General features: G+C 48.8%; 2 protein-coding genes across 3 annotated transcripts; one reads left to right on the top strand and one right to left on the bottom strand.

The window, feature by feature from the left end:
- Positions 1-262: 262 nt before the first annotated feature.
- S100A11 (S100 calcium binding protein A11) lies at positions 263-3,518 on the top strand. 2 transcript variants are annotated; one of them, XM_033002149.2, is made up of 3 exons: positions 263-356; positions 2,838-2,975; positions 3,232-3,518. In XM_033002149.2, exons 1-3 carry the CDS (start codon positions 297-299, stop codon positions 3,379-3,381), a joined length of 348 nt encoding a protein of 115 aa, XP_032858040.1. In that variant the 5' UTR covers positions 263-296; the 3' UTR covers positions 3,382-3,518. The 2 variants fall into 2 exon arrangements, with proteins under 2 accessions (XP_032858040.1, XP_032858041.1); XM_033002150.2 differs by lacking the exon at positions 263-356 and adding an exon at positions 1,595-1,728.
- A 510-nt stretch (positions 3,519-4,028) lies between these two features.
- Positions 4,029-24,863, bottom strand: COPA (COPI coat complex subunit alpha). The gene is made up of 33 exons (XM_033002148.2): positions 24,760-24,863; positions 24,458-24,571; positions 23,956-24,029; positions 23,561-23,641; positions 23,194-23,270; positions 22,621-22,730; positions 18,653-18,762; positions 17,958-18,057; positions 17,240-17,375; positions 16,710-16,792; positions 16,005-16,155; positions 15,485-15,551; positions 15,302-15,377; positions 13,120-13,202; positions 12,005-12,144; positions 11,003-11,088; positions 10,426-10,564; positions 9,896-10,058; positions 9,638-9,784; positions 9,158-9,347; positions 8,965-9,060; positions 8,522-8,610; positions 8,170-8,293; positions 7,783-7,872; positions 7,583-7,692; positions 7,310-7,387; positions 7,052-7,120; positions 6,699-6,835; positions 5,928-6,114; positions 5,735-5,845; positions 5,346-5,507; positions 5,056-5,250; positions 4,029-4,732 (listed from the first exon to the last, which is right to left on the bottom strand). The coding sequence occupies exons 1-33, from the start codon at positions 24,797-24,799 to the stop codon at positions 4,673-4,675; spliced, it is 3,675 nt and encodes a 1,224-aa protein (XP_032858039.1). The 5' UTR covers positions 24,800-24,863; the 3' UTR covers positions 4,029-4,672.
- Between the last annotated feature and the right edge of the window lie 43 nt (positions 24,864-24,906).

Here is a 24,906-nt window from a genome sequence, read left to right as displayed (position 1 = left end):
GAAGGGTCTGTCCCAGCCCGGGGCAGGTGGATGCGCGGGGCGATGTCCCCTTCGTGCACGCGACAGGCGCGTGTCTCGGTGACAAACATATGGCAGCACAGATGGTCTGTCTGCAACCAGGGCCAAAGCCTCGTCTGCAAACACACACACAGCAGCAAGGAACAGAAACCTCCCAAAATCAAACAGGACGGGGCCGGGCCATCACCCCCGCTGGGATTTGCTCTTGCAAAGGGGGAAATAACACTCGACCAGCTCCGATTTTATTGTTAAAGGAGCAACAAAGAAGAGTTTGCCAAATGCAGGTGGAACTGCAAATATCCCAGAAGAGGACCAGGTTTCTTGCCCTCGGCTCCCAGGTTTGGAAAATATTTTTGTCTTTACAGGGACTGAACTGTTTCCAGTTTGGGAGGGGCTGGATGGCGGAGTGGGAAGTATTTTTCCCCCAATACATGGGGGAAAAGGAGAGCTTTGGGGCAGGAAATTGGGACAAGAAAGGAAAACATATTGGGGACTGTTGTCGCCCTGAGTGGCTGCTTCTTTTTCTCCTGCTCTATGCTGACTCAGTCTCCAGCAGCATTTTCCAAAGAGCCCCGGCCCTGGAAGCTGTCCCACATCCCAGAGCACATCCCAGCACCCGCGCCGGGCGGGGACAGCCTGTGTTACCCCCCACCTCTGTGCTACGGGGTCCCCTGAAGCTTTTGGGGAAACACGGAAACACCCAGGGCTGGGAGTCAGGGGGAAATCCGGCCACGGGCGAGGGATTGTGTCAGCACCGGTCGCAAAGGCGGGGAAGTGGGTTTGTAACCACGGCACGGCTGTGCAAACACGGGTAAACAGGGAGCAGCTTCCCCGGCTCCCCTGGGGCACAAATCCCTCCTCCGAGGTATTTGGACACATCCTTGCCCTTCTGGGTGCCTCCTTCTCCCTCTTCCACCTCTGTTTCTCCCTGGTTTTAGCTCTCCCGAGTCTCTCTGTAGCTGCACAATGGGTGGCCAGACCTGGCAAGGAGCTCAGACCAGCACCCCCGGGGACAAATCCTGGCTGCAGCCAGCTGCCCACAGAGCCCCCCAACCCCACAGGGCTTCCTCCTCCCCCCCATTTTACAAGGTGTTACCAGCAAAACTGAGCAAGTGGGACCAGTCGGGCTTGAAGGGGACAAGCAGCAGCCAGCCCCCAGAGTGAGCAGCCCCAGCACTGCAGGAGGGGGGAATGGTGCCTGTTCATCTGATCTGCCTTTGCCGGCCTCATTAGCAGAGATGGGGGAGCCCAAATCTCGCTGTAGCAAGAGGAAACTCTGAGGACGCTCCAGGTAGTACTGAGGGAGCCTGGGCTGGGGGCTCAGCCCCGACCCTGGGGAAGAAATGGAGGGACAAGCAGCAAAGGACCAAGGGGAGAAAACAGACAAGGAGAAAACGGGAGTGTAAATAACTGCAAAGAATAAAACTCGGGAGGGAAAGGGATGGAGAGCCTAGAGGAGGGGCTCAGCACATTCCTGAGCCGGAGCTGGGGACCGCAGGCATGTCCCGATCTGCCGTTAGAGCTGACGATTGCCCAACGCGGCTCAGGGGGGGCTGAGTCAGGGCTGGGGCGGTGGCTGCGCCGGGCAGGGCGGTGGCTGCGGCGTTGAGGCTCATAACCGCCCCGGTTCGGGCTTTGCTGCATCCCAGCGCGGCCGTGCTGAGGACCGAGCCTCCCTCCCCAACCCCGTCTCGTCGCACCCCAGCCATGGTGAGCCCCGGGGATGGGGAGGGAGAAGACGGCTCTGGCAGGGCAGGAGGGCAAGGGCTGAGGAGCTTTTCCCGCAAGCGGCCCCAGAGCCGAAGGCGAGAAACGCTTTGGCACGGAAAACGGGAGAAGGTGCCAAGAGCGGAGCTAAATCTCTGCCGGGGAGGGGGCCCGGGCGCGGGAAGAGGGTGTAGAGCTACACAGGGTGGGCAGAGGGTCCCTGCAGGTGTGGGGGACCAAGGGGTGACATTGGTGCTGTTCCCCACCCCCTCCTTCCTCCTTTTTTCCCCCCGCTGCCCATTACCAGAGTCAGGGCTGCAGCTCTGCCTCCACCATCTCACCCCCCCCTCGGCACCAGGGTGGGGGGCACAGAGGAGCCCAGGACCTGCGGCTGAGGGCGGAAGAGACCCGGCTCCTCTCCCATTAACCAAAAAAAAGGCTGAATTGAGCCTCAGGCAGGGCAGGATGTGGCGGGGAGGCCCCAGGATGCTGAGGTTGGGCAGGGAAGGGTGGGCTCCAGCCCAGTTCCCCAAAGTCTGGAGCTATGGGGAGGGGAAAGAGCCCCACGTCCCCCCCCATGTCCCTCACCTTGCCCTCTCCAGACCAGCTCTGTCCCTGCCTGCAGGCAGGAGCTTGGGGAGCTAACTCTGCTTGAATTTTTCTCTGGTGACTCAGAGTTTCTCCTCTGTCCAGACCGGGCAGGGGGAAGGGAAGGGGGAGAACGGGCTTATCTTTCTACAAATGCAGTCCCAGCCAAGCCGTGCTGGAGAGCACGGAAAAAACTAGCACATTGCAGTGGTTGCAGCACAACCTCTTCCCAGTCCAGGACACTCCTCTGATGGGAGCTGACATCTCCCCAGGGGATTTTCCATGCACCACTCCCCAAGCCTCCGGGTCCTTCCCGCACTAGAGTGCTGTGCCAAGGCATCAGAGAACTTAATACCAAAGAAAAATGCAGCTGGACAGGTTGGGCATATGAGACTCCTCGAAGAAAGCAGGAGTCCCCGTCCCCCCCCCAACCTCAGCTCAGCCTTCCTCCAGAAACAGAGCCAGGTTTGCTCCCCTGCGAGCCCCGAGCTCCCTGCAACGCTCACCTGACCTTGCTCTTGCAGCCCACGGAGACCGAACGCTGCATCGAGTCCCTGCTAGCCGTCTTCCAGCGGTACGCAGGGCGCGAGGGGGACAACTGCACGCTCTCCAAGAGGGAGTTCCTGGCCTTCATGAACACCGAGCTGGCTGCCTTCACGAAGGTGAGCAAAATCCAGGCCAAAAGCAGCTCCCGTAGCGTCTGGGACAGCAATTAAAAGCCTCTGCTCCCACCAGAAGCCACAGTGTAGCCTGATGAGAGTGCGGCCTGACCAAATTCTGCCTCTCTCTGCCAGTCCCTCTCCACTGGTGATGAACTGGGCAGCGGCAGCTCCACGCCTGGGGTGGGGGGGGGGGCTCAGCGAGGGGCACCTCTGCCTCGAGGCAGACATCGACTCCCATCTCTTGGCTCTTTTGCAGAATCAGGACCCAGGTGTTGTGGACAGGATGATGAAGAAACTCGATTTGAATAGCGATGGGCAGCTAGATTTCCAAGAGTTCCTGAACCTCATCGGGGGCATTGCGGTGGCCTGCCACGATACCCTGATTGTTAAGGCCCCTCACCCTTAGCCCTGGCTGCTGCATCTCCCCCCACCGCTGTGAACATTCCTCGAACCAGACCGATGCAAAGCTGGAAGCAGCGCCTTTAAGATGGGGACATCCCCACTCCTCATTTTTATGTATAAAATAAAAGGTTTAAAATCCTAGTGTAAGGCATGGTTTTATTTCAGCATCGTGTTTGAGGAGGAAGCACTAGGAAAGCAGTCCAGCCACAGAGGGAGCAGGAGCTCTGCGTTCTACCCTCTGCTCCTCCATGGATGTGAGATGTGTTTTCTCATCCTTGTCACTGCTGGAAGCCACGATCTGCCCGGCTTTGGAGATCCTCCAGCCTGCGAAGTGCCACGGGGAAAGATGCAGTAACACTAAAGGGTACAACTACGCAAGGTAAACGCAAAGACAGGAGCATTACCAAGGAGGATAATTTGAGCCCTGGCAACAGCAGTTATGTATTAACTATATAATTAACTATAATTAGAAGCAGCCCCTGCCGGCGTGATAAATTATTTCAGGACTACAGCCTCCATTTTCTGGAAAGTTTAGAAACCTCTAAGTGTGGTAGCTTAGGAGTGCAGAAGAGGGACCGAGGGGAGAAGAGGAAATTAAACCTTATCTCTCTTCTATCTCAGTAAAACCAAGTGAGCTCCAAAACAGGAAGATCAAGATGGTCAATCTACTTTATTTGTGAGAGAAGCTGATTATTTTGAGAAGCGTTGCTAGGACAACAAAACAAAAAGTCAACACTAGCACTTGAATGCTGAGCAGTTTTTCCTGCCACTTCCGCGGGGCGGAGAGCTGCCCCGGAGCAGGGCCAGGCTCTGCACTGAGCCCAGATCCAGACAGGGCCGCGGTCCTGCGAGAGCCAGGCTCAGCAATTCCTGCTCTCCAGCCTGCAGCAGGGTCTTCGAGCTCTTCTTTCAGGAGCCTGACACTAAAGGACGTAAGAGGCAGCTGCTGACTCTCAAGGAGTTTCTACAAAGCGCACTGTGTGGTAAACAGAGCTCAGCAAGAACCACCCTTTATCCTCTGGAAAAAAAATCTGCTCTGGGACAAGGGCACACAGAAACTTCACATCAGCTGGATCTGGAAACAGGTGCTCAAGTTGCTGCTACTTGGAAGCAGCAAATTGTCTCACTACAGCATTCCTGGGTGGGGAAGAGCAGGGAAGACACAGCACAGGCATGGCTATGGTGAAGAGACTATGAACTAAAAGCTGGAATGGTGGGAGGTGAAGGTTTCCACACTGTGCTGTGGAACAGGACCGGTTCCCTCCAGTCTCACACCTCCCTGGGACAGGCATGCCCTAACGGAACTGGAGTGGGCTGATCCGCAGCCCGATGACATCTTTGCCGATCTCCGTCACCTGAGGAATGAAAGGGAGATGATTAAAGCTTAAAAGCAACTCAACAGCCCAACCCCACACGCGGCGCTCAGAGCCTGGACGGTTCTCGAGAACGCCCGCCGCTGATGGCCACAATGTCAGACCCCGCAGGTAGCAGTTGAACTACGCAATATTTCACAATTCTCAAACTGTTCCACCTCACGTGCCAAGTCCTCCAACATTCAACTTGACCCAAAACCTACGCCAAGTTAGGGGCAAGCACGGGGGAAAGCTGCTGGAGGGAACTGTCAAGGGAAACATCGCGGGTTAGGAGCGGGTGGTAACAGAATTTGAGCCTCCCTCACCGTAGTGACGCGGCAGATCTGCCCATGGAACTCCGGGCAGTAGCAGGCTCCGCTGAGCGGACACTTCTCCACGGGTTTGCCACGATAGATGGGTCGGTAAGAGGCAGCACAGATGTCGAAGGGGTTGTGCATGTCATAGTTGAGCTGGTAGGTGTCAGTGGGATTCTTCTCACACGCTGACAAGATCTTGCGCGTCTGCAAAAAGCAATCACATCGAGGGGCAGCTAGGAAGCCGTCCAGGCGGGGTCTGCCACAGCAGATATTTCTGGCCATGCACCTCACAGACGTACCTGCTGGGCCACCTCAGGCTTTGGACCCAGCTCCAGCAGCCGACGGGCAAAAGTAGCAGCTGTCTTGAAGTTTTTGAGTTTGAAAAAGAGGTTGAGAGCGGTACGCAGCACCAAGATCATGTGGACAGGCTGCAGGTTGGAGTGGGTGAAATAGGCAGCCATCTGCATTAGGGAGAAGGAGGGAAAGCAGGGATACAATCACTACCAACCATGGGAATAGCTGGATGCTCTGAAAAATGCTGCAAAAAACCCCTCCCAGGTAATCACCACCACATCTAATTTAAAAGAGGAAATGGCAGAATTCAGGATTCCCAATTCCTTTTTAAACCCAAAGGCTACTTCCCCCTCAATCTCCCTCAAAGTGAAGGAATTCACAAGAGTTTCTGTACCTCACAGATTCGCTTCTGTTGCTCCAGGGTCTCTTTGGGCAGCTTCTTCCTCTCAATCTCCATCGAGAGTCCTACAATATACTCCCGGCAAATGGCTATCAGCTGCTGAGCCTTTCAGAGAGGGAGACAGAGTCAGGCACTCAGCCTCCTGCCCCACGGGCACACAGAAAACAGACACGAGCCTGCGTCTCACCTCAGCAATCTCCTGCTTGTTGTCCACAACCAGCAAGGGCACGCTGAGCAAGATAGAGCGGAACTTCTCCACGGCCTCCTCAAATTTGCCAGCTGTAGTGAGCTGGTAGCACAGCTGCAGGCGCTGGATCAGGTCGTTGAGTTTCAGTCCAACAGCAGGGAGGGCATTCTTCAAGCCAGCTTCTTTCCTGGGGGCACCAAAGAGGGGTTGGGGGTACAAATGAGACCACTGCAGAGGCCAGCAGGAACACACACATCGTCAGCTCGACTGCAACTTGTCAGAAATGTTTTGACCTAGGGCCACGCTGTTTTTCTTTGCCATTAGCTTAGCACAAAAGACATCTGTGCTTCCATAATTCTGCCACCCACAATGCCCAGCTCACTCTGCATTAGCGCAGGCTGGGAAGTCTGGCTCATTTTTCTACAGTGGCTCCCAGGCACCACTGTGAAAACACACCTGTGGTTCTCTAGATGCCTCACACCAGCTCTGTCAGAGGCAGAGCATTAGCGCTAGAAAACACAGCATCCCAACCACCTCACCCTGGTTTTAGTCTCTAAAATAAAAAAAATGAAAGCAGTTCTTTACATCTAACAGCAGGCAGCGGAAAAATCCCACTAAAGACAGAATGCTCCCTGTTTATACCCACAAACGGGAAGGCTCCTTCCTTCACAACAGAAACTGGAGACATTTCTGGCTCCAACTGTCGAGGAGGCTGGGGGGTGTATGGCCCAAGGGAAAGAGGACAGGAAAGGAGCTAAGCCGATCGCTTACCAGTTGCGATGTGGGTATCCATACATGGCAGGGAGAGATGGCAGAGCTTGGTAGGTCGTGCGGCCACGGGCATAGGTCTGCAGGAACAGCTGCTTGTAGGGTCCAAAGTTTGTTACTCCTACCTGGTCATGGAGGAGCTGGAAGAGACACATTGAACTGCTGAGTAAAAGTTGTCCAGGGCTGTACAAAAGATGTCACTCAGGCTCACAGCACCTCTTATTTTATACCCAGCGAAAACAATGCACAAAATGATTCAAAGAAGGACACAAAATGAAGGTTCAGACTGGATCAGAGATAAAATACGTGAGGACAAGAGCACAATCTTTTCCCTAGGAACTCCACGAGCAACTTACTCTCATTGCTGTCTCAAAGGAGCCTGCCAGAATGTGGTCAACAGGAAGCTGAGAATTGTTACACCACACCTACAAGAATGGAAGGGAAACATATTGTGTATATGCACACCTTTGTCTTACCTACCCTCATCACCCCTAACTCCACTTAAATTCCTACTCTCTGCTCGCAGGCACGTGTTAACAAGAAAGACTGAACCGGAAAAGAAGCAGCGAAGTAGAAATTTTCTGAGAAAGACAATCAAAGACTTGTGCCGCTACCTGAGCTGGGCTGGTGCCCTTGGTGGGGGGCACAAAGAATCCGTCCTCCGCTGTTCCTGCTGGACCAGCAGGTACATCCTGGGGGAACACACAGAGCAGTGATTAGTGCGGAAGTTTCCAGCACCCAGGTGAAATCAGAGCTGGCCACAGCTGTGATGACCGAGTCTCTGAAGAAGCCCAGAACACATTTCCCCCACCACCACCACAAGCTGTCATCGCCTTCCCAAGTAACTACAACTGGGCTGCTCAACAAGCCTCTCAGAAGCCTCCTACCAGTTCAGGGGGAAGATCCAAATCTTCTTCAACTTCCCATCCACCTCCTTCTTCCTGTCCTTTACCTAGGCCTTCCTCTCCAAAGCCCTCTCCAGCATCCACAAAGCCATCTGCATGGAGGGGGCAGAGGAGAAATAGTCAGAGCTCTTACACAGGCACACACTTACACCTCTGCAAGAAAAACTCTGGGATTCACCCACCTTCATCCAGCTGCAACTCTGCATCTTCTCCCCAGCCTTCAGTGCCCACAGTGTCGATATCAATATCAGCAGCCAAGGCACCCCCTTTGCCTACAAAAAGGGTAGAATCCTTCATTTGCTCATTTCTGAGTGGGTCAGATGTTAAGCAAAGAATTACATTAGACCAGCACCCTCCCCTCCAATTGTTAAGTCTCATCTTGTGCTAAAAGGCCAAAGATTTGAGAGATTTGCCAAGACTGTGTAAATGCCAAGCTGGATTCCAATCTCTGCTAGTAACACATAACAAATCTGAGGTTAACAGCAACAGTTCAGGAGCCACAGAGACAAATAAATATCTCCATCCTGCATACCCCAGCTTAATGCACCTTTCCAAGTACAAAGCAATACCTTTGCTAGCAATTGTTCCTTCGAAGAACCCCTTGGAGACAGTCAGCAGAGGCCAGTTGGTATCCAGAGGCATGACAGGAGCAGGAGGCTGCAGCAGCTTTGCATTGTGATCAATGTCTGGAATCTGAGCAGAGAGGTGCAGAAAACAGCTAAAGGCCACAGAAGGAAAATCCCACTCTTTGGCCTACCCACCTCCAAGCGGCACAGGCAGTCTCAAGTGACTGGAACGGTGATGGTTCCTCCCTCCCAGAAAGGAGCTGCCCAGCCAGTGACACTTAACACTCACTGTCATCTCCTTCCCAAACTCTAGAACTCTCACAATGAAGCAGGAAGCATTAGTCAGTCTGCTAACCGTTTCCTTTTCAGGATCAAATGTTTCCTTCAGGCTTTCAGCTTCCTCATCCAGACCATGAGTTGCAGCCGTGAGATAGGCCAGAGACTCTGAAATGAGATATAACTAACAGGAGTGAGTGTTCTTCGTTGCCTAGAGAAAGAAAACTTCTCACACCAGCACACGGGGCCACAAAGGAAAGATTAGCAGCATACCAAGGTGTAGAATCACACCTTTAGGGATGTTACTGGATTTAGGACTAGAATGTGCAGGCAACAACTGACCATTTGAATAAGCTCTACAGCTGATATGGGTCTCCTGGATCTCGGGTTAGTTTCTGCTCATCTGATTCAGTTTCTCAGGTAAGGGATTATGCTGATCTGCCTCCAAAAATTACTGTTCATCCCAACAGCCTCCCCAGCTTCTCCCCAGCCCACAAGGATTTATGTTAGTCTGTTACTCACTTTGCCCACAGTTCTTCAGGATCCTCACTCTCTCTGCCACATCTCCTAGATACAAGGCATTCTGGTAGTGGCCACTCATATCTTTACGGATCTCAGCTAAACCAAAAGGAAAAAAAGTCACAATAGCTTTGCTGTTCTCAGCCTCCACTGTGCTGCTGCCCGTTCGCTCTTATCTCATCACCCTGGCACTCACCTATCTTCATCATCTTCCGAAGCTTCTCCAGATTGCCAGTGATGAGATAGAGGAAGGAAAGCCTATCAAAGTTCTTGGTGCGCTGGTAGCACATCTCCACAATCTGGTGATTTCCCTGCAGCAATGCCACTTCTCCCAGTTTCTCCCAGCAATTCTTGTCATCCAGAGCTTTGGCTGCTTCCAGAGCAATCTAACAAGAGAATTAACATGGTTACAAAGACTTTGCAGAAACCAGTTTTCTCTGCTGGCTTCTCTTGATAATGCCCATGATGGAAAGCATGGGATTACAAGGATCGCTGCACTAAATCATTCCCCCAGCCAAGGGCCTGCGCCTTAGCAGGACTGCTGTCACCCTCAACTCTATCACTCTCAACTAATACTCCCTTCTTCCCAATACTCCTCCCTCCTCACAGCAAAAAGTAAGGTTTGCAAGCGATACCCAGAGGACATGCCTTTCTCACAGCACCACCTGCGCCTCACCTCAATGTTGCCACACTCCAGTGCCAGGCTGAACCGGGTCTTCTCGTCCTTGACAAAGTGCAGGGCCACCTCTGGGTAGCCCTTTTTCTGCAGATAAGCAATGATGGACTGGCCCACAAGCTTGGCATTCCTCACCATGTGCAGCACCTGCAGAGAAAAGGCCCAGGCACTGACGCTGCCAACACCGCTTGCGAGGGACTTCCCTCGACCCTTGGGTTTAGGTCAAGGAAGAAAGCAGGGTCTGTCCCATCTCCTCACCTCATCATACTTCCTGTTGATCAATGCCAGCTTGAATTTGAATTCTGTGGGATCAATGGTGAGGACCCTGGGGCGGCACTCTCTGTCCAGGCAGTACACGTTGTTCCCCTTCACACGGGTAACATAGATAGGCAGGTCCAGGGTGCGGATAATTCCGTGATCCCTAAAGCCAGTAAACAGCACACGTGTGACACATGCCAACACATCCGTAGGACTACATCCCCTACCTCAACACTCCGTATGTTATTTCAGCCTGCATTATAAAAGCAAGCCCCAGTCAGATGAACAGTGCAGGCATCCAGCCCAGCGATAAAACACCAGTGCACAGATTAAGCAACCAAACATGAGTATTTAGCCCTAGCTGCCCTTGGGTATGTCCATGCTGTAACAAAAGTGCCGTTTCACAAGCACCAGTTTTGGTGTCTGCCAAAAAAACAACCCCAAAAAAAAACAAACCAAACCAAAAACCCCACAGTAGCCTCCACAAGGCCTGCCAGTGCAAGGACTCGGTGCACGACTCCCAGACTCACCCTGTGGTGACGGCGTATTTGATGTGATTGCTGGTGGTGTAGATGAAAACACCACTTTCATCCCAGGCACCGCTCTTGACACGGATGTTTTCATGGATGTTACACAGTGACTCCAGCTTCCTGTTGCAGATCATGATGGCTGGAAAGGAAAGCCAAAAAAAGTAAGGCTAGGGAACCCTCTACTGTTAAACATTTGTCTCAGAATTATGGCTTCTCTATTCCATAGTGCCAGCAACAGCAATTCAATTCAGGGCGTCAGATGCTAAGGAGATGACGGCAACCACAACTAAATTGTCACCATCCGCCTTTGTTTTATGAAAGGGATTAGCTGGATGAGTTTGAGGAGCACAAGCAGCCCTCTGTTTTACAGGCCTGTGGAAAGGTTTTGCTGAAGGGGCAAAGCGGCAGGGCCCACGCTGTGAATGCCCTCAGCTGCACCTTCACTGCCAGCCATGGCACCCAGTGGTTTCTCTAGCAGGCCATGCTAGCAGGGACTCTGCTCCCAATCGAGGAAGGAGCTAGCATGCACCAGGATCCCAATGAAACACTGTGCCCCCCGCCCCACCCCAGCACTTACCGTGCTTAGCCAGCAGAGCTACATGGGACATGTCAGCCGACCAGATGACGTATTTCACCTTGGAGATCTTCACCGAGGCCAGAGTTCTGGGAAAGGACAGCACTGATATCAGAGTTGAACAATATCCCTCCACAGCACGCTCTAGGATCAAGCTCGGTATGATAACGACCAGTGCCCAACAGCCTGAGCCCAATTTGCAGATGCTCTGAAGGCCCTTTTTGCTATTCTGGAGCTACAAAATCGTGAGGCAGAACCGAGTGTCTCTGCAGTCCTGTGCAGCAAAACAAACCTCTCTCCATACCTGTGCAATAACAAATATATTAGAGTGACAACTGACTTCAAAACCTAGATTTCTGAGGGGGTTTTAAAGGCAGATTTAACAGAACGAGGGAAATAAGGTATTTCCAAGCAGCACTTGCATTAATTTACTTATAACTTTCCCAACAATACTAGAAAGACAGAGGCATTCAAGCAAGGAAATTAGGCAAGTTCTGGGACAGAAACAATCAGCATGCACTATATTTATCTGCAGATGATCCAGAACCTTCTCAAGCCTACAAAGATGGCCAAAAGCACCAACTCCTTGCCTGTTCCTTTGTGGCTAGCAGCACATATACCAGCACAAACATGCTGCCAAAAGAGCATTTTGAGCAGATATAAAACCTCAGGGACAAGATATCAGGCAAGCTTAGCTTGATTGAGTTTGGGTTTTTTGATTTCTCTCCACTTTTACAGCACCCGATTCCGTAGTCACAGGATTTACAAGGGTATGGCACGCATCTCCCTGTGATCACTGGCACGATGCCTGCAGCATAAATTGCACCTTGGCTATGTTTACACTCTGCTCTTCGTAACAGTTGCTAGCCGTGGTTTGGATCGGTCTGACACAGCCTGCAGCTGATGCTAAATTCTGGAGTGCATTAATAGCTATTACTTGTCCCCAGAGGGCATACACCAGCAGGATTACAATATTAAAACTTCCCCCAGCAGACTGGATCTTACCGCTTCTGCTGCACGTCAAAGAGGGTGATGGAGTCTGTATCCCTCAGTAACAAGTTCCCTGTGCCAGCATAGAAAATCTCATCACAGTTCGGCACCTGCACCTTCTTCGTGATCTCATTCTTCAGGTTTTTGATTAGGATCTGCCATTTGATGAGAGGAAATGTTGCACAGGACAGTTAGCTGAATTCCACAAAGAAATTTCGGACTGTTTGCACTCAGAATTTTTGTGTAGCTGAACCTCAGCGACGTGAGGCCAAAATAAGAGCTGCAGCCCTTCTCAGGGCAGGATCAGACTTTACCCTGTGAGAAAACCCAACCACAAGTTTGCCAGGGTGCAGAAACAGAGCAACCTTTCTTTTCTGCCCCACTGGTGTCATTGCTAACTGGCTGATACAGTTTGCAAACCCTCTCTACAATGAGTATATGAACAAAGTAAATATTAGGGAAAAACGAGAGAGAACGAGTGTAGACAGAATAAGAAAATGAGGAATTTGAGAGGCAAGAATGGCAAGCGGAGAAGGGGAAGGCAGGGAGGAGCACCAGAACAGGCAGGAAATAAACTTGAATTTCCTAAGTCAAAACACACTCTGAATTTAAACAAAACAAAACACAGTATCTAGCATGAGGCAAAGAGCAAGGCTTTTCTTCCCCTTCACATGAAGTAAATTCAAGCAGGGAAAACTTTCCATGACTGTCTTTCCCCCTTCTTTCTCCTATCACACTCCACAAGAGCGGAACAAAGAGCTTTGTTAATAATCTAACCTGTATTTTCACCATTTCCCCATTACTTCCATGCTACGAAAGTGACCTGGCTGGCTTCACAGCCCTGTTCTGGAGAGCTGTCATTCCTGATCTCACCTGCTGTAGCAGGCTTCCAGCAACTGAGCTGAGATTTACTGACAAAGTAGTTAAATAATATTTCAACTCATTACATTGTCACTGCATTACATTTCCTCGTGTATGTCCGCAGCCCCACTCTCTACTGACAATGCTTTGCCAGTCTACTCGGATCTCCAATAATTCTGTTAACCCAATCTCCCCGCTTTCCATCTGCAGGCTTCCAAACGACACCATACCCTGTTAAAAAGATGACCCTATTAAGCTTGTCCCCTTACCGAATGCATGCGATCCAGGACTGCAAAGCGGTTACGAGCTACCCACACAGCTGTTAGCCCGGAGGAACGTTTCCCTTCAGGGGCTGGGGAGAGCAAAACACAGGCAGTGAATAAAACCTCTGGCAGGCTCTTCCAGCAACACATTAGTCAGTCTTGTTTGATCCCATCTTGGCTGTTGTAGCTGCTTCCTACTAGCTCATGTTTAACCTGAGGCTATTCACAAGACTCATTTCCTGCCCCCCCTCCCGATGTCCTCGGCGTGGCCAGCGCCAGCCCTTCTCTCCAGCCAAGGCACAAGACAAGTGGCTGTCGGTACCGCCAACGCCACCGCTTGGCGCCGACACAGGCCATCCTGGGCGACAGCACCGTCTGTCAAGCTAACGAGCAGAGCCTTGCTGGCCAAACGAACCGAGCAGCGAGGGTCCCGGCTTCAATGTAAGCCCCCCCCCCCCCCTTCCCTTCTCCCTCCCCCCCCCTCCCCTGCAAACGGATATAACGAGCTGGAGGAGAAAGGCTGCGCTCGCCCCAGCACGCAGCTGTTCTCCCAGTTTTAAAATGCTAATACAAACACAGCACTCTGCGTGTCAGACAGCACAGAGAGAGAACAGTGCTGCAGGACGCGCATCAGATGTGGAGAAGGCTTTCTGCAGCAGCGGAAGGGACCAGAGAAGTGAAGTGAGAGCTGCTGCCGTTTTGCTAAATTAAAATTTTCTTTAGTTCTTTAGTTCTCAGCCCCTTTTCTCATCAGTCCTGCACCCCAACACGATGTTTTTAGAGACTCACGTGCTAGACCGCGTGCTACTTCACCAAGCACAGTGCCATTTGTGGCAGATTTACATCCCAACAAATGATGACTTTAACCTGACTGCCTCACCCCTCAGCCCTCATTTGCTACGCAGCCCAAGAAAGACTTGTCTGAATTCAATTCCCAGCTCTGCTTGGGGTTTTCTGATGGCAACTTCTGGTTTTCTGAATCTCCACAACTCAGTATTTTTACTGGCTGGAAGTCTTTAACACTGACTGTTAGATCAGACAGAAAATGATTGAAATATATTACCCAAAAGACTGTTGAAGAGTGATAAGAAAGCTTAGCTTCCCTTGTAGGTCAGGTAAATGAGCTGAAGGACATGAGGATGACAACTCCAAGACACATGTTAAATACCTACATTTTAGCCCTGGGAGATCATCAGAAGGTTGCATATATAGCAGCTTGCTGGAGAAGGTATTGACCAACCAGTAAAATTTTATGCTATTCCTGAACATGTATTAAAAGTGCATGGTTTTCATGAGGCCTGAACGTTTCTTCTTCGTGCAGAAGATGAATAATGCTTTTTCTCATTAAAAGGGTCACAAGCTGGGTGTCCCCAGACAAGTCAGCTTTGATCATCTCAAACTAAATATTTGAAATATATTCAGTAACATTTCATCTATATAAAGTTCCTAAAAACCTCTCTTTCTCTCTTCAAATACACCTGCTGGCTGTACTCAGCAAAGAAATTTTCCCTTCATTAGGCCCACAGAAATCAATAAATCTATGAGCAAGTGAGCTGGATTCCAGTCTCACTCATTCATCACTCCCACTCATTTCAAAATCTTTACTGCCGTGATGACAGAGGCAGGAGGAACCAGCTGGAGTTTCAGATCCCAAATGGAATTCATAGTTAGGAGAAAGAATTATTTTTTTTTTCCTAAATCATGTTTTGACTTGTAAATTGCACAAAACTGATCATGGTATTTGCCGAGAGGAAGAATGACTACTGGCAGTCTGGCACTGTCACTTTTACAGCCACTTTTCAGAGTATAAAACCTCTTAGAACAAAACATATCTGGTTAAAATCCATCTCTGTTGACAAGCCAGGAAGGCTGCCTGCTGTGTCGAAAGGGAAAACAGAAAGTTCCTAATAACAAAATTATAAAATATATATTTGTAGCAGTAAAAGTTTGGGATGAACATGAATTTTTCAAGTCAGTGTAGTGTGATATAGTGTGCAGGAAGCCTGCCAAACGATGTGTGCTGCAGGGGCATTGGGAAATACAGAGAAAGAGTCCAACAAGAGAGGTTTAGAGAAATGAAGCTTTTTTTTATATATAGCACACACATACAGAGTTGGAGAGCAGAGGAGGGGACAGCTACACAATAATGAACACCCACAAGGATTAATGTGAAATAAGAAATGCCTACCATCCGGATTCTGGGAGTCTGCATCCTTGGGAATGGTGTATAGGTCATAAGTACTGTTCTCTAAGTTGCTGGCTCTCTGCAGAGAGGGGGGCAAAAACCCATTTTGAGATAGGATTTCACAGAACCAACATTTACAGCCTTGTGGAAAGTTTTTCAGCACATTATGCAGCAAAACTGACTTACTGTGCAGAGAAGGACAGCGTTCTCAGCCGGGTTGTATGACATGTTGAACACAGGGAACTTGGAACCACTGAAAAAGAGTCACAAAGAAAAGAGAAACTTTGAGCAGATCAAGATTACTTCTACCAAAGTTACCTTCTGATAAACATTTTTCATTTTCTGAAATATACTGAGTACCAGAAAAGCTCAGTTTTGATGAATTTCCTGAATCAAGACCACTTGGAAACAGAGTAAGAATATCAGTGTTTCCATAAATGAAAGAGCTGTCAGTTCAGTCTGAAACTTAAAACTAGTTAAAAAAAAAAAAAAAAAAAAAAACACAGATAAAAATTTTTTTATCTACACACAGATAAAAATTTACCTAAGAAAAACTTCTAGATTTTATAAGTTCATCTGACAGAAGAGTCAGCTGAAGCTGAGGTGTGCAAATACAATAATATGATCTATCTGTAAGCGAGAAACTAATAAGGGATTCAGGATACTGGCAACACCTCTTGTAAGGTGATGAGCACCCATCTCCTACCTTCGCAGCTGCATGACAGCAACGTCTTTTGAACTGTTGAAATCAAGCTGGCGGAGGAAACGGTCCTTCACATAATACAGCATGTTCCCGTGCACAGCATAAGCCGGCCGCTCACGCTCCAGCTTGAAGACAATCATTCCACCATCATGCCCTGAGAAAAGGCATGAAAGAATTCAAACGTGAATTAAATCCTGTGGCTTCTCTCATTATGAAGATGACACCACCAAGCCCTTCAAACCAAGAAAGAGCCAACAAAAATCACAACCAGTGACTGCCAGCCACGTCTGCTACTCCTCAGCCTCACTGAATTAACTGATTCCACTTCTCTCCTAAGTGCCCGTCCTCCTTGAGGTTTCCTAGTAAATCTAAGACCTGACACTCTTCTAGAAACACTCTGCCTCGATGTCACGCATGTCTGTAAGGATTAATACTCCCACACAGGTTCCCCTAGGATCTGTCCCTTCTCTTCTTAGCCTTACAGCAGTTAGCTAGTTAATGCAGGGTCTATCTTGTTCCAACTCTGAACTACAGTTGATACAATGAGACTCTGTTCCACTAAATAAGGATCTTTTCCCTACATTTAATAAAGTCAGTGTGTTCTGCAAAGCGCGCTAAAGAAAAGCAAATCCCATATGGATTTCCTACATGGAATGCATTTTCTCTTCGCAGCAACCAGTCAGACACTGAGTAGGAGCTTTTTTTTACCTGCAGCAAAGAGGTTGAGGTTGGGATGAGCAGCCAATACCCAAAAGCGATCATGATCACGTCGAAAGGTCTGGACGCCCGTGCTAAATGTGCAACAGAAGGAATAAGGAATATAAACAAATGGAAACCTTGGTGTAAACTTCAGTTCCCAAAACTGAAGATCCTGAGCTTTGCCATACAGACCACCTCTAGCATTCGGCACAAGGAGCCCACTGAGAGTTCAAAACATTGTATTCAAAGCCTCCTGTCAAATAATATATTCTCATTTAACGTATTTTCAGCAGCAGTATCACTAGACAAGTTAGCCGTCTTCCACCTGCTTTCAGACAATTACAAGCCTTCCTCTTCACACGTGTCTCAAAGGGACAGAGAACGTGAAAATTATGACTTCCCACTCCTGAATTATCAAACACTAGCAATGACGTTTTAAGAACTGCTAGCATTCGGTTTCTCTAAGAATAAGTGCAGGTCTTTCATAAGTGTAAAAATGTGCACAATGAGCTTGAGTCAGATGCTTGACAAGCACTAACCGTTTAGACATATCCCAGACACGGATGCTCTTGTCTTCTGAATTGCTGAGGATTAGTTCCTGCCGCGGGTGAAAGACAGCGCACGAGACATTGTTGTAATGCCCCCGGCAAGTGTCAACCTCCCAGGCCTTCGATTCTAGCCAGAAGTGGAAAAGAATGAGGAAAAGAACACTTAAACAGGTTAAGTTCTGCCACAGCAGAAGCACAGCAAGCGTTTGAATAAAAAGCAAACTGCATCGGCCACTAGCTCCTACACCATTCTCTGCAATTCACATTTCCGATCTCTCTCTAATCACCAGCACAACTCACCTGAGAAACAGATTAACCAGATTACGAAAGAGGTGCTGAGTACAGAATTTAGCTGGACTGAGCTGACAAAAGCACAACCATTCCGGGCAGAGGGCTTCTGGCTCTCAAATCATCTCCCTTTCTTATTCCATCCGGGCATATTCAAAAAACTTGAGTCAAGTTTTCCTAATCCTACAAGATTCTGTTCAGCAGTGTGTGCAAATCAAAAGAAGCTAGAAGTGTTTGCTAGAGAACTGAGCTCTCCTCAAATTGCAAAACCCAACGCTGCTTGGGATTATTTACCACTCTATCATACAGACACGTTTGCAAAGTGTAAATTACCTCCAGGTTCAGCCTACAGATGTTCAAACATAAATTTCAACTCTTAACCCCCTTCTCCCTGAGGGCCCTCCCTGGAGAATCCTCTTACCATTCATCCGCCAGATCTTCACTTGCCGATCATCAGCTCCCGACACAATAAGCGGCATTGTAGGGTGGAAGGCAGCCCAGTTCACCCCCCGATCGTGGCCCTACAGGCGCAAAGAAAACAGTCACTTGAAGCAATTTGGTGACTGAATGGAATGAGCAAAGGAAGGCCGAAGCAACAAAGACTGCAGACAGACTTCCCAAGACACAGCTTCCACTATTTTAATACTCCATGCTGCTCATGCCGAATGCTTACAGATAGTAAGATCAGAGATGCCCGCAATAATAAGCTTTGCAGATACCGTTCCTCACCAAGAGAGCAAAGCTGAAGCTCGGCAGCAGAGCAGCCCCACTTCCTCGCTTTAACAAGCCGTTACAGAAGGCTGTCTCTACCATAATCTCCTCTGCTGCTTCCATGAACACAAGGTAATAACATCTGCTATTTAACTGAGCTTTTGGCAGTACGGAGAAAACCATATCCGTTTGGTTACAGTGCAAATATCTCCAGATTTCAGATTTTAAACTCAGAAAAAGTAATTCCATAATCTACAAGAGCACGTAACTCTACAGAGCTGAGCCAGGTGTTTCAACTCTTTTCTCCTCTGCTATTTTTCTGGGCTTTTAGAGGATCATTTATGTCACAGATTTCATTAAATAAAACTGAAAAGGCTGTACTGCACACACACACTGACATTGTACCTCAAGAACGTGCTTCACAACCGCATCTGTTGTCCCAAACAAATCCACCCCCGTTATTCCCCTGACATCCGATTCCACAGCTCCAGGGGACAGGTTCTTCTTCCTTAGGCCTTGTAGAACAAAGAGGAAGGAGAAGCAGGGGAGGAGGGAGCAAAAATTACATTATCAAGACAACGTTACTGATTTAACGACAAGCTGAGTGCTCTCCTGTGCTGCTTACACACATCTTCAGGTGGAAACTGGGAACTTGAAAGAGGATGAGAAACATCCAGGACTCCCTTCCACTTCCTCCAAAAGCACAAGCTCAGATTAGACATACCCAGAGGAAAGTCTGCAATGCAGCAAATCGCAGGGAGGATCGCCTCAGCTCACTGGGAGGAAGGCAGCAGCACCTCAGCGAGGGAGGACTGACCCGTTCCCATTTCTCCCCCTCTTACCCCTTCGCTTATCTGAGCTTGCACCTTTCAGGGGACTCTCACCCACATCACTTTGATGGCCTCTTGGTTATGGATTTGGACAACCTGACTGGAAACAAAGTATTTTCAGGAGCTAAAGCTATACGAAATAAACCCTGTTCCTGATTCTGAAGAAAACTATGGGTTCCAAGTTAAAACAGGCCTATACCTGCTATCCTTCCTAAAAACCCAACGGACCACAGTAGGGAAACTGAGAATCAAAAAAAGCTTCTCCTCCAACAGTGCACAGGGAGAAGACTGTACACATAACACTCTAAAACATAACTCAGAAAATATGCTTTGCCATTTAAAAGTACTTGGCCCAAGGATGCTATCACGAAATTTATTAAGGATAAGAAAAAAACGTCTAAGATAAAAGCAGAATTGCACTGGCATGGATGCCAGCAGAGAGGGAAGGGTAAGAAGCAAACAAACAATACTGAAGACAAAAATTATTATTTTCTTGTCGCAATTTTGATTCCTAAACTCCTCATGGATTAACAGCTCAACAACCTCTCTGGCAAAGTTAGTCTAATGAAACCAACATGTTAAGCAGTGTCTCACAGCAAAGCACAAAGGCTCAGCGCACTGAGGGAGGTGCACATACAGACGGACCGGGTAACGGTGAAGGACTGGAATGGCTGAGTAGATACCCCTACAAAGCTGACACTAAGTACCCCAGAAAGGAGGAATTAAACATACATAATCCAAGAAAGAGGAGTGAAGAAATACAAGAGTTTTTGGAAGAGAAAATACTTGAGCCTTTGACAAGCCAGTGAAACAAGACTGGGACACAAGTGGAAAATTTCTGGCGTAACTGCACAAATCGAGAGGAAAGGCAGGACACTCACAGAACACACCAGCCTCCTGTGTTGCTCTGGGGAGGGAGAAGGGACGGAAAAGGGACTCGTAGCAGAAAGGCAGCTATTAGGCATTCTGAGGACAGGTGTTAAAAAAGAAACCTGAAAAGGAGACTCAGCTCAACATGCACATGACCACTCAGGAGAACAGGTATTAAAATAACCAGAGTAAAGGGGTGACATGCTAACTGTGAATGACAAGCTGCAAGTTAGAAGGAAGACGACAAAGAGTCCTTTGCAAATTCCTTTGCTCTATTCTCCTCTTCAATGGAAACTAAAGAGGGTTCTTGGGTACAGACCCTTTTGTTGCTGGCCTCAGGTTCTTTCCTGTCCCTGTAATCCATCCACATTCAGTGGGCAATTAGAGAAGTGCAGTGGAGGCTGAAGTTGTACCAAGGGTTTTGCCAGCCGTCAACATACATCCACTGAGGGTGCTCAAGGAGAGGCAGTCGAGGCCTCCGACGCTACCTGGGGACTCTCAGGTCCTGCCAGTCCCAGGGCTTCTCAACATTGCCAGCCCAAACCCTCGGGTGATCCTCACTTAAGCTGGTCACCCAGATGGACTAAACAGAGCCCTGACAGAACAAGGAAGTTTCCTGCCAAGCATCAGACATCGACGTTTGCCAACCACGAGCGAGGTTAAACAGAAGTTGGTGTGTGATGTTAGAGCACACACAAAAGCACTCAGGGTAAGACCACTAACACCCTCCTCGGGGGTTAATACTTAGAGGAAAACAGAAGATTATTTTGTAGTGTCTGTAGGTTAATATCAGCACCATGAGCAAGGACTTCATTCCACAGCACAGGTGAATAATACAACACAAACGTTCATGCATTTTAATATATATAAACAAGCTTATTCTGACTGCATTCCCACAGTCTCTCTCAGGAGATGAGCAGCAAACAGACCCTTTAACTTTGAGCCTACTTGTTTTGCATTGCAGATGCTTTACCAGCAGGTTTCAAACCAAGGAGCATTATCTGTGTAGGAATTCAAACCAAGAGGAAAATCTTCACATTCCCGCGCCCAGTCCGGGTCACACTCCTCATTCCTCACACTGTCTCTGAGGTTCACAGTTTTGGGAGGAGGCTTTTAGAATGTGACCTTTAGATTCATTTAACTGAGGGCATCAAAGACCCAGCGCTCATAATCCCAAAACCTGCTGAAAAAAATTGTCACTGATGTCAAGAGAAGCTGCAAGTTAACAGCAGCACTCAGAAATGGATTTAAAGCTCAACACCAAATGATGTTTTCTCTGACTAGGATTATGTGCACAGCAGACATCAGACAAAATGGGGAAATAACCCTTCCCAGGAGACTGCTAGAGTCAGAACAGAATCCTGCTAAGGACAGAAGTCATTTTGGGGAAAAATTGGGAAGCGGAATTGTATTTTGAAACCACTTATCTCTCTGTGGGTTTTTCCACACACTAGTATTCTCGCAGTGTCGTGTCTGACTGGAGCGACAGCTGAGTCAATAATTCAGCATGTCTCTAAAACCCCTCATCACATATCAGCTGAGAAAAAAAGGTCTGTACTATCTCCAAACCAATTTGGCAGCTGGAACTCTGCTGAGAGAGAGCGTTTGTGGGAGAATGCAGCAGCAAAGCTCACTGGCAGAATAGTTGTTAAACTCCCCATGCTGGCAGTACAGAGAGGAGGACAGGTTTTAAATAACCAGGATATCCTGTCCCCAGCCCCGGCTGTTGACACAGCTGGCCGTGTCTGAGCGTGTGCTACAAATAACGCAGCGTGCCCAACCAAAACTGCAATGGCGAGAGCGGCAGGTCGGATGAAGTCTGTCTCTAGTTGCAACACCACCAGTGCTTCCCCCCCACCAGTCCCTTCTCTCCAGCTAATATCTTCTCAATTTCTAGCTTTTTTATTTAGCCATCATATTTCATTCCATTAAATCACCTACGTATAACTAGGAAATAGCTCAGGTATCAGCTAAGTACTTCGGAGTTTTGATTTGCAACTCCTGCTCTGATCTTTATTTTATGAAACACACAACCACACTGAAAAAGTTGAAAGAATTCCTGATAAGATTATCTTCTTGCCACCACCCACAACTAGGCTATGATAACCAAACCCTACCCTTTTTGCAATCCAGGCAGAGGCCTTTTTATCTTTCTCTCAGAACATATGACTTATTGCTGCCTCCAAGAGTTTTCCAAGGGGATAAAGGCGATCCAGAAATTTCTAAAATCCTCCTCCAAGTCTGGCATATCTGCAAAGCTGATCAGTCGACAACCCTGTGTCCCTTCTGACAGCAATATTCATTGCCTACATTGGCTATAAAGTCAGCCTGAAAGACTAGGTTGCAGAATTTCCACCTTTAGAGGTTTTTTTTGGCTGTACAAAGCTACAGCTCACCTCATCTACTGTCACAGAAGGCTTGCTTCAAGCAAAAGGCTGGAATAGATGACACCCAGAGGTCCCTTCCCAACATCCCACGACTTCATGAAAACTACGGGGAATAGGTCCCCAGCAGTAGAGAATTTTTAATTTTCTGCCTGAGGTTCCTGCAGTCACCAGGCTACTCTTCCTGCTCTCAGATCTGAACCACTCCCTCCTGCCTCACTTGACTTTCGGCAATTGCAGTTTTGAGGTGGGCTTTGCCACTGGTACCCCCTTGATCTGGGCAGCTCACCAGAAATATCCCAAACGCGCACAGTCTGATCCAAGCTGGCTGACACTACCAGGTCCTCAGAGGGGTGAAACTGGGCACACATCACATAGTGGTTGTGTCCTGTCAGCACACTACAACAAAAAGCACAGAAAATACCATTTAAGCATAAAATATTTTAGTACACAATCCAATTTGCACCAACAGCACTAAGCTCAGTCTCAGGAAGGAAATACAGGATTGCTGACTGCGACTCTTCCAGAGTTGGCATGGCTGAACACTGAGCATATCTGTTCTTACAGAGAGCATTCAAGAGTCAGCTTTCTGATATCAATAACTTCGCAGGCTTCAGCACTGACACATTATTTTAACCTCAAAAAATCTGCAACCAAACAATATGCGCCTTTATGAATACAAGTCTAGTGGCATCAGAATAAACAAGCAAAAGACAAGACTGATGGAAACATTCCTAACTGAGCAGTTCTCTTTATCAGTTCTGTTCCTTCAACTAAGCATGGCTACAGCTTGAAAACAACAGATGAAGACAGCTCGCCCCCAAACTGTGCAGTTATTTTTTAAAGCAACAACTGATTTTACCAGACACAAGTTCTGGACTGCCAGTTCCAAACCCGAATGGTCTGGTCATCGGAAGCACTCAAGATCCAGGGATATTCCTAAAAAGACAAAGTATTCTATATATGAAGTAATACAAACCCCAGACATTCCCTTCCCACATGGTATTTTCCATCCGTCCCCAGGTATGACCCTTTAAAATCTTATTTAAGGTCTTGGAGGCAGAATTTATGCGTCTTGTACCTCTACAGAAGGCCACCATCTCTGGAGCACCCTCACACCAGCAAAACCAGCACAGTTTCGTTAGCAAGGGAAGCAAAAAAAAAAAAAATCCCTTTCACACACAAAGGGAGGAGGCATCCACCACTGGGTAAGCACGAGAGGAGCTTACGTGGTGGAAGAAGGTCGTGCGAATATAATCCAAGTGCCCGAGCAGAGTGAAGAGACAGCGGCGCAATTTGTAATTCCAGACCTGCACAACACAGAAGCAGAACAATGACAGCACAGGCCACCACCTGCTAGACTTTTTTTTTTGTGCTTTCTCACATTTCAGTTCACCTACAAGCCTCTCTCTTCCATTTGAAAGTATTTTTCTAAGGTAAGCTACAAAATGATTTCAACTCGCTGCTGTTAACTCCAGTGTCTCTGAAACAGGAGAATCACAATTCCTAAACACTATTTCCCACCCACAAACACTCTTTCTCATCTTTTAACCAGTTTCTTTGCACATTCCATTCCCTGGATGATGCTTTTCAGAGAACAAGAGCTACAGGAGTAAAATTTTACCTTTATTTTGTAATCATCACCTCCAGAAACAAAGAGAGGCTGCTGTTTGTGGAAATCAATACCTCGAACGGGTCCTACAAATAGGAAGAGCAGGTTGGACACAGCAAGACAGCTGAAGCAGTCCTTTGCACCACTTAAAGACTACAATTTGCACTCTTCCTCATGCCTGTAGCTATTGGTAAATTAAAAGCTTCAAAGTCATGATGAAAAGTCATGTAACAGTCTGAGATCCCATTCGCAAACCCACTCTTTTCCATCACAAAACATCCAGGCCTTTCAGGTCTGTATTTCCAGCCAGAAACAAAACTACTATCCCACTCTACGCATGTGCAAGCAATGTTCAGCAAACCAGCTGCAAAGAAATAGAAGCTAAAACAGACGAACTCTGAAGGCAAATTTAAGTAGAGGCCTCAGGAACGCTTCAGCAGAGCTTCCCCACCTCCCCCCGCACCCCAGTCTCCCTCCACCAGCAGGTCCCAGCGCCTCCCCCCAGCACACTGACCATCATGCTCATCGAATTTGTCGATAAGGGTGCACATCCGATAATCCCACAGCTGGATGACGCCATTGTGCAGGCTGGTGAGGATCCACGGCCGCTTGGGGTGAAAGCTGAGCCCTGCCGAGGCACAGAGGGACGTGACAACGAGGCCTTCGCGCACCGGAGCCCTGAGGCGCGGAGCAGCTCTAGGGGAGCCGCCCGACCCCCCACACCCAGCGACCCCAGGGGCTGGTGGCAGCTCCCGGCACGGTCCCCCCACACCCCCAGGGGCTCTCCGCGCGGCCCAAGCGCGGTCCCACCGTTACCTTTCACTCGGGCCGACTTCGTCTCGAACTTGGTCAGCATCGCCCTCCGCCCCGGCCCTCCACGTCGGCGCCCCGGATGTTCCCCCCGCTGACTTCCGCTTCCGTCCCCCGACCACAGAGGTGGCGGTCCTCCCGCCGGCGCAGAGC

This window comes from Tyto alba, unplaced genomic scaffold (assembly GCF_018691265.1).
Source record: "Tyto alba isolate M040663 unplaced genomic scaffold, T.alba_DEE_v4.0 Super-Scaffold_8, whole genome shotgun sequence".
Lineage (NCBI taxonomy): Eukaryota > Metazoa > Chordata > Aves > Strigiformes > Tytonidae > Tyto > Tyto alba.
Note: the sequence above shows the minus strand (reverse complement) of the source record. Positions and strands in the feature narration are given on the sequence as shown.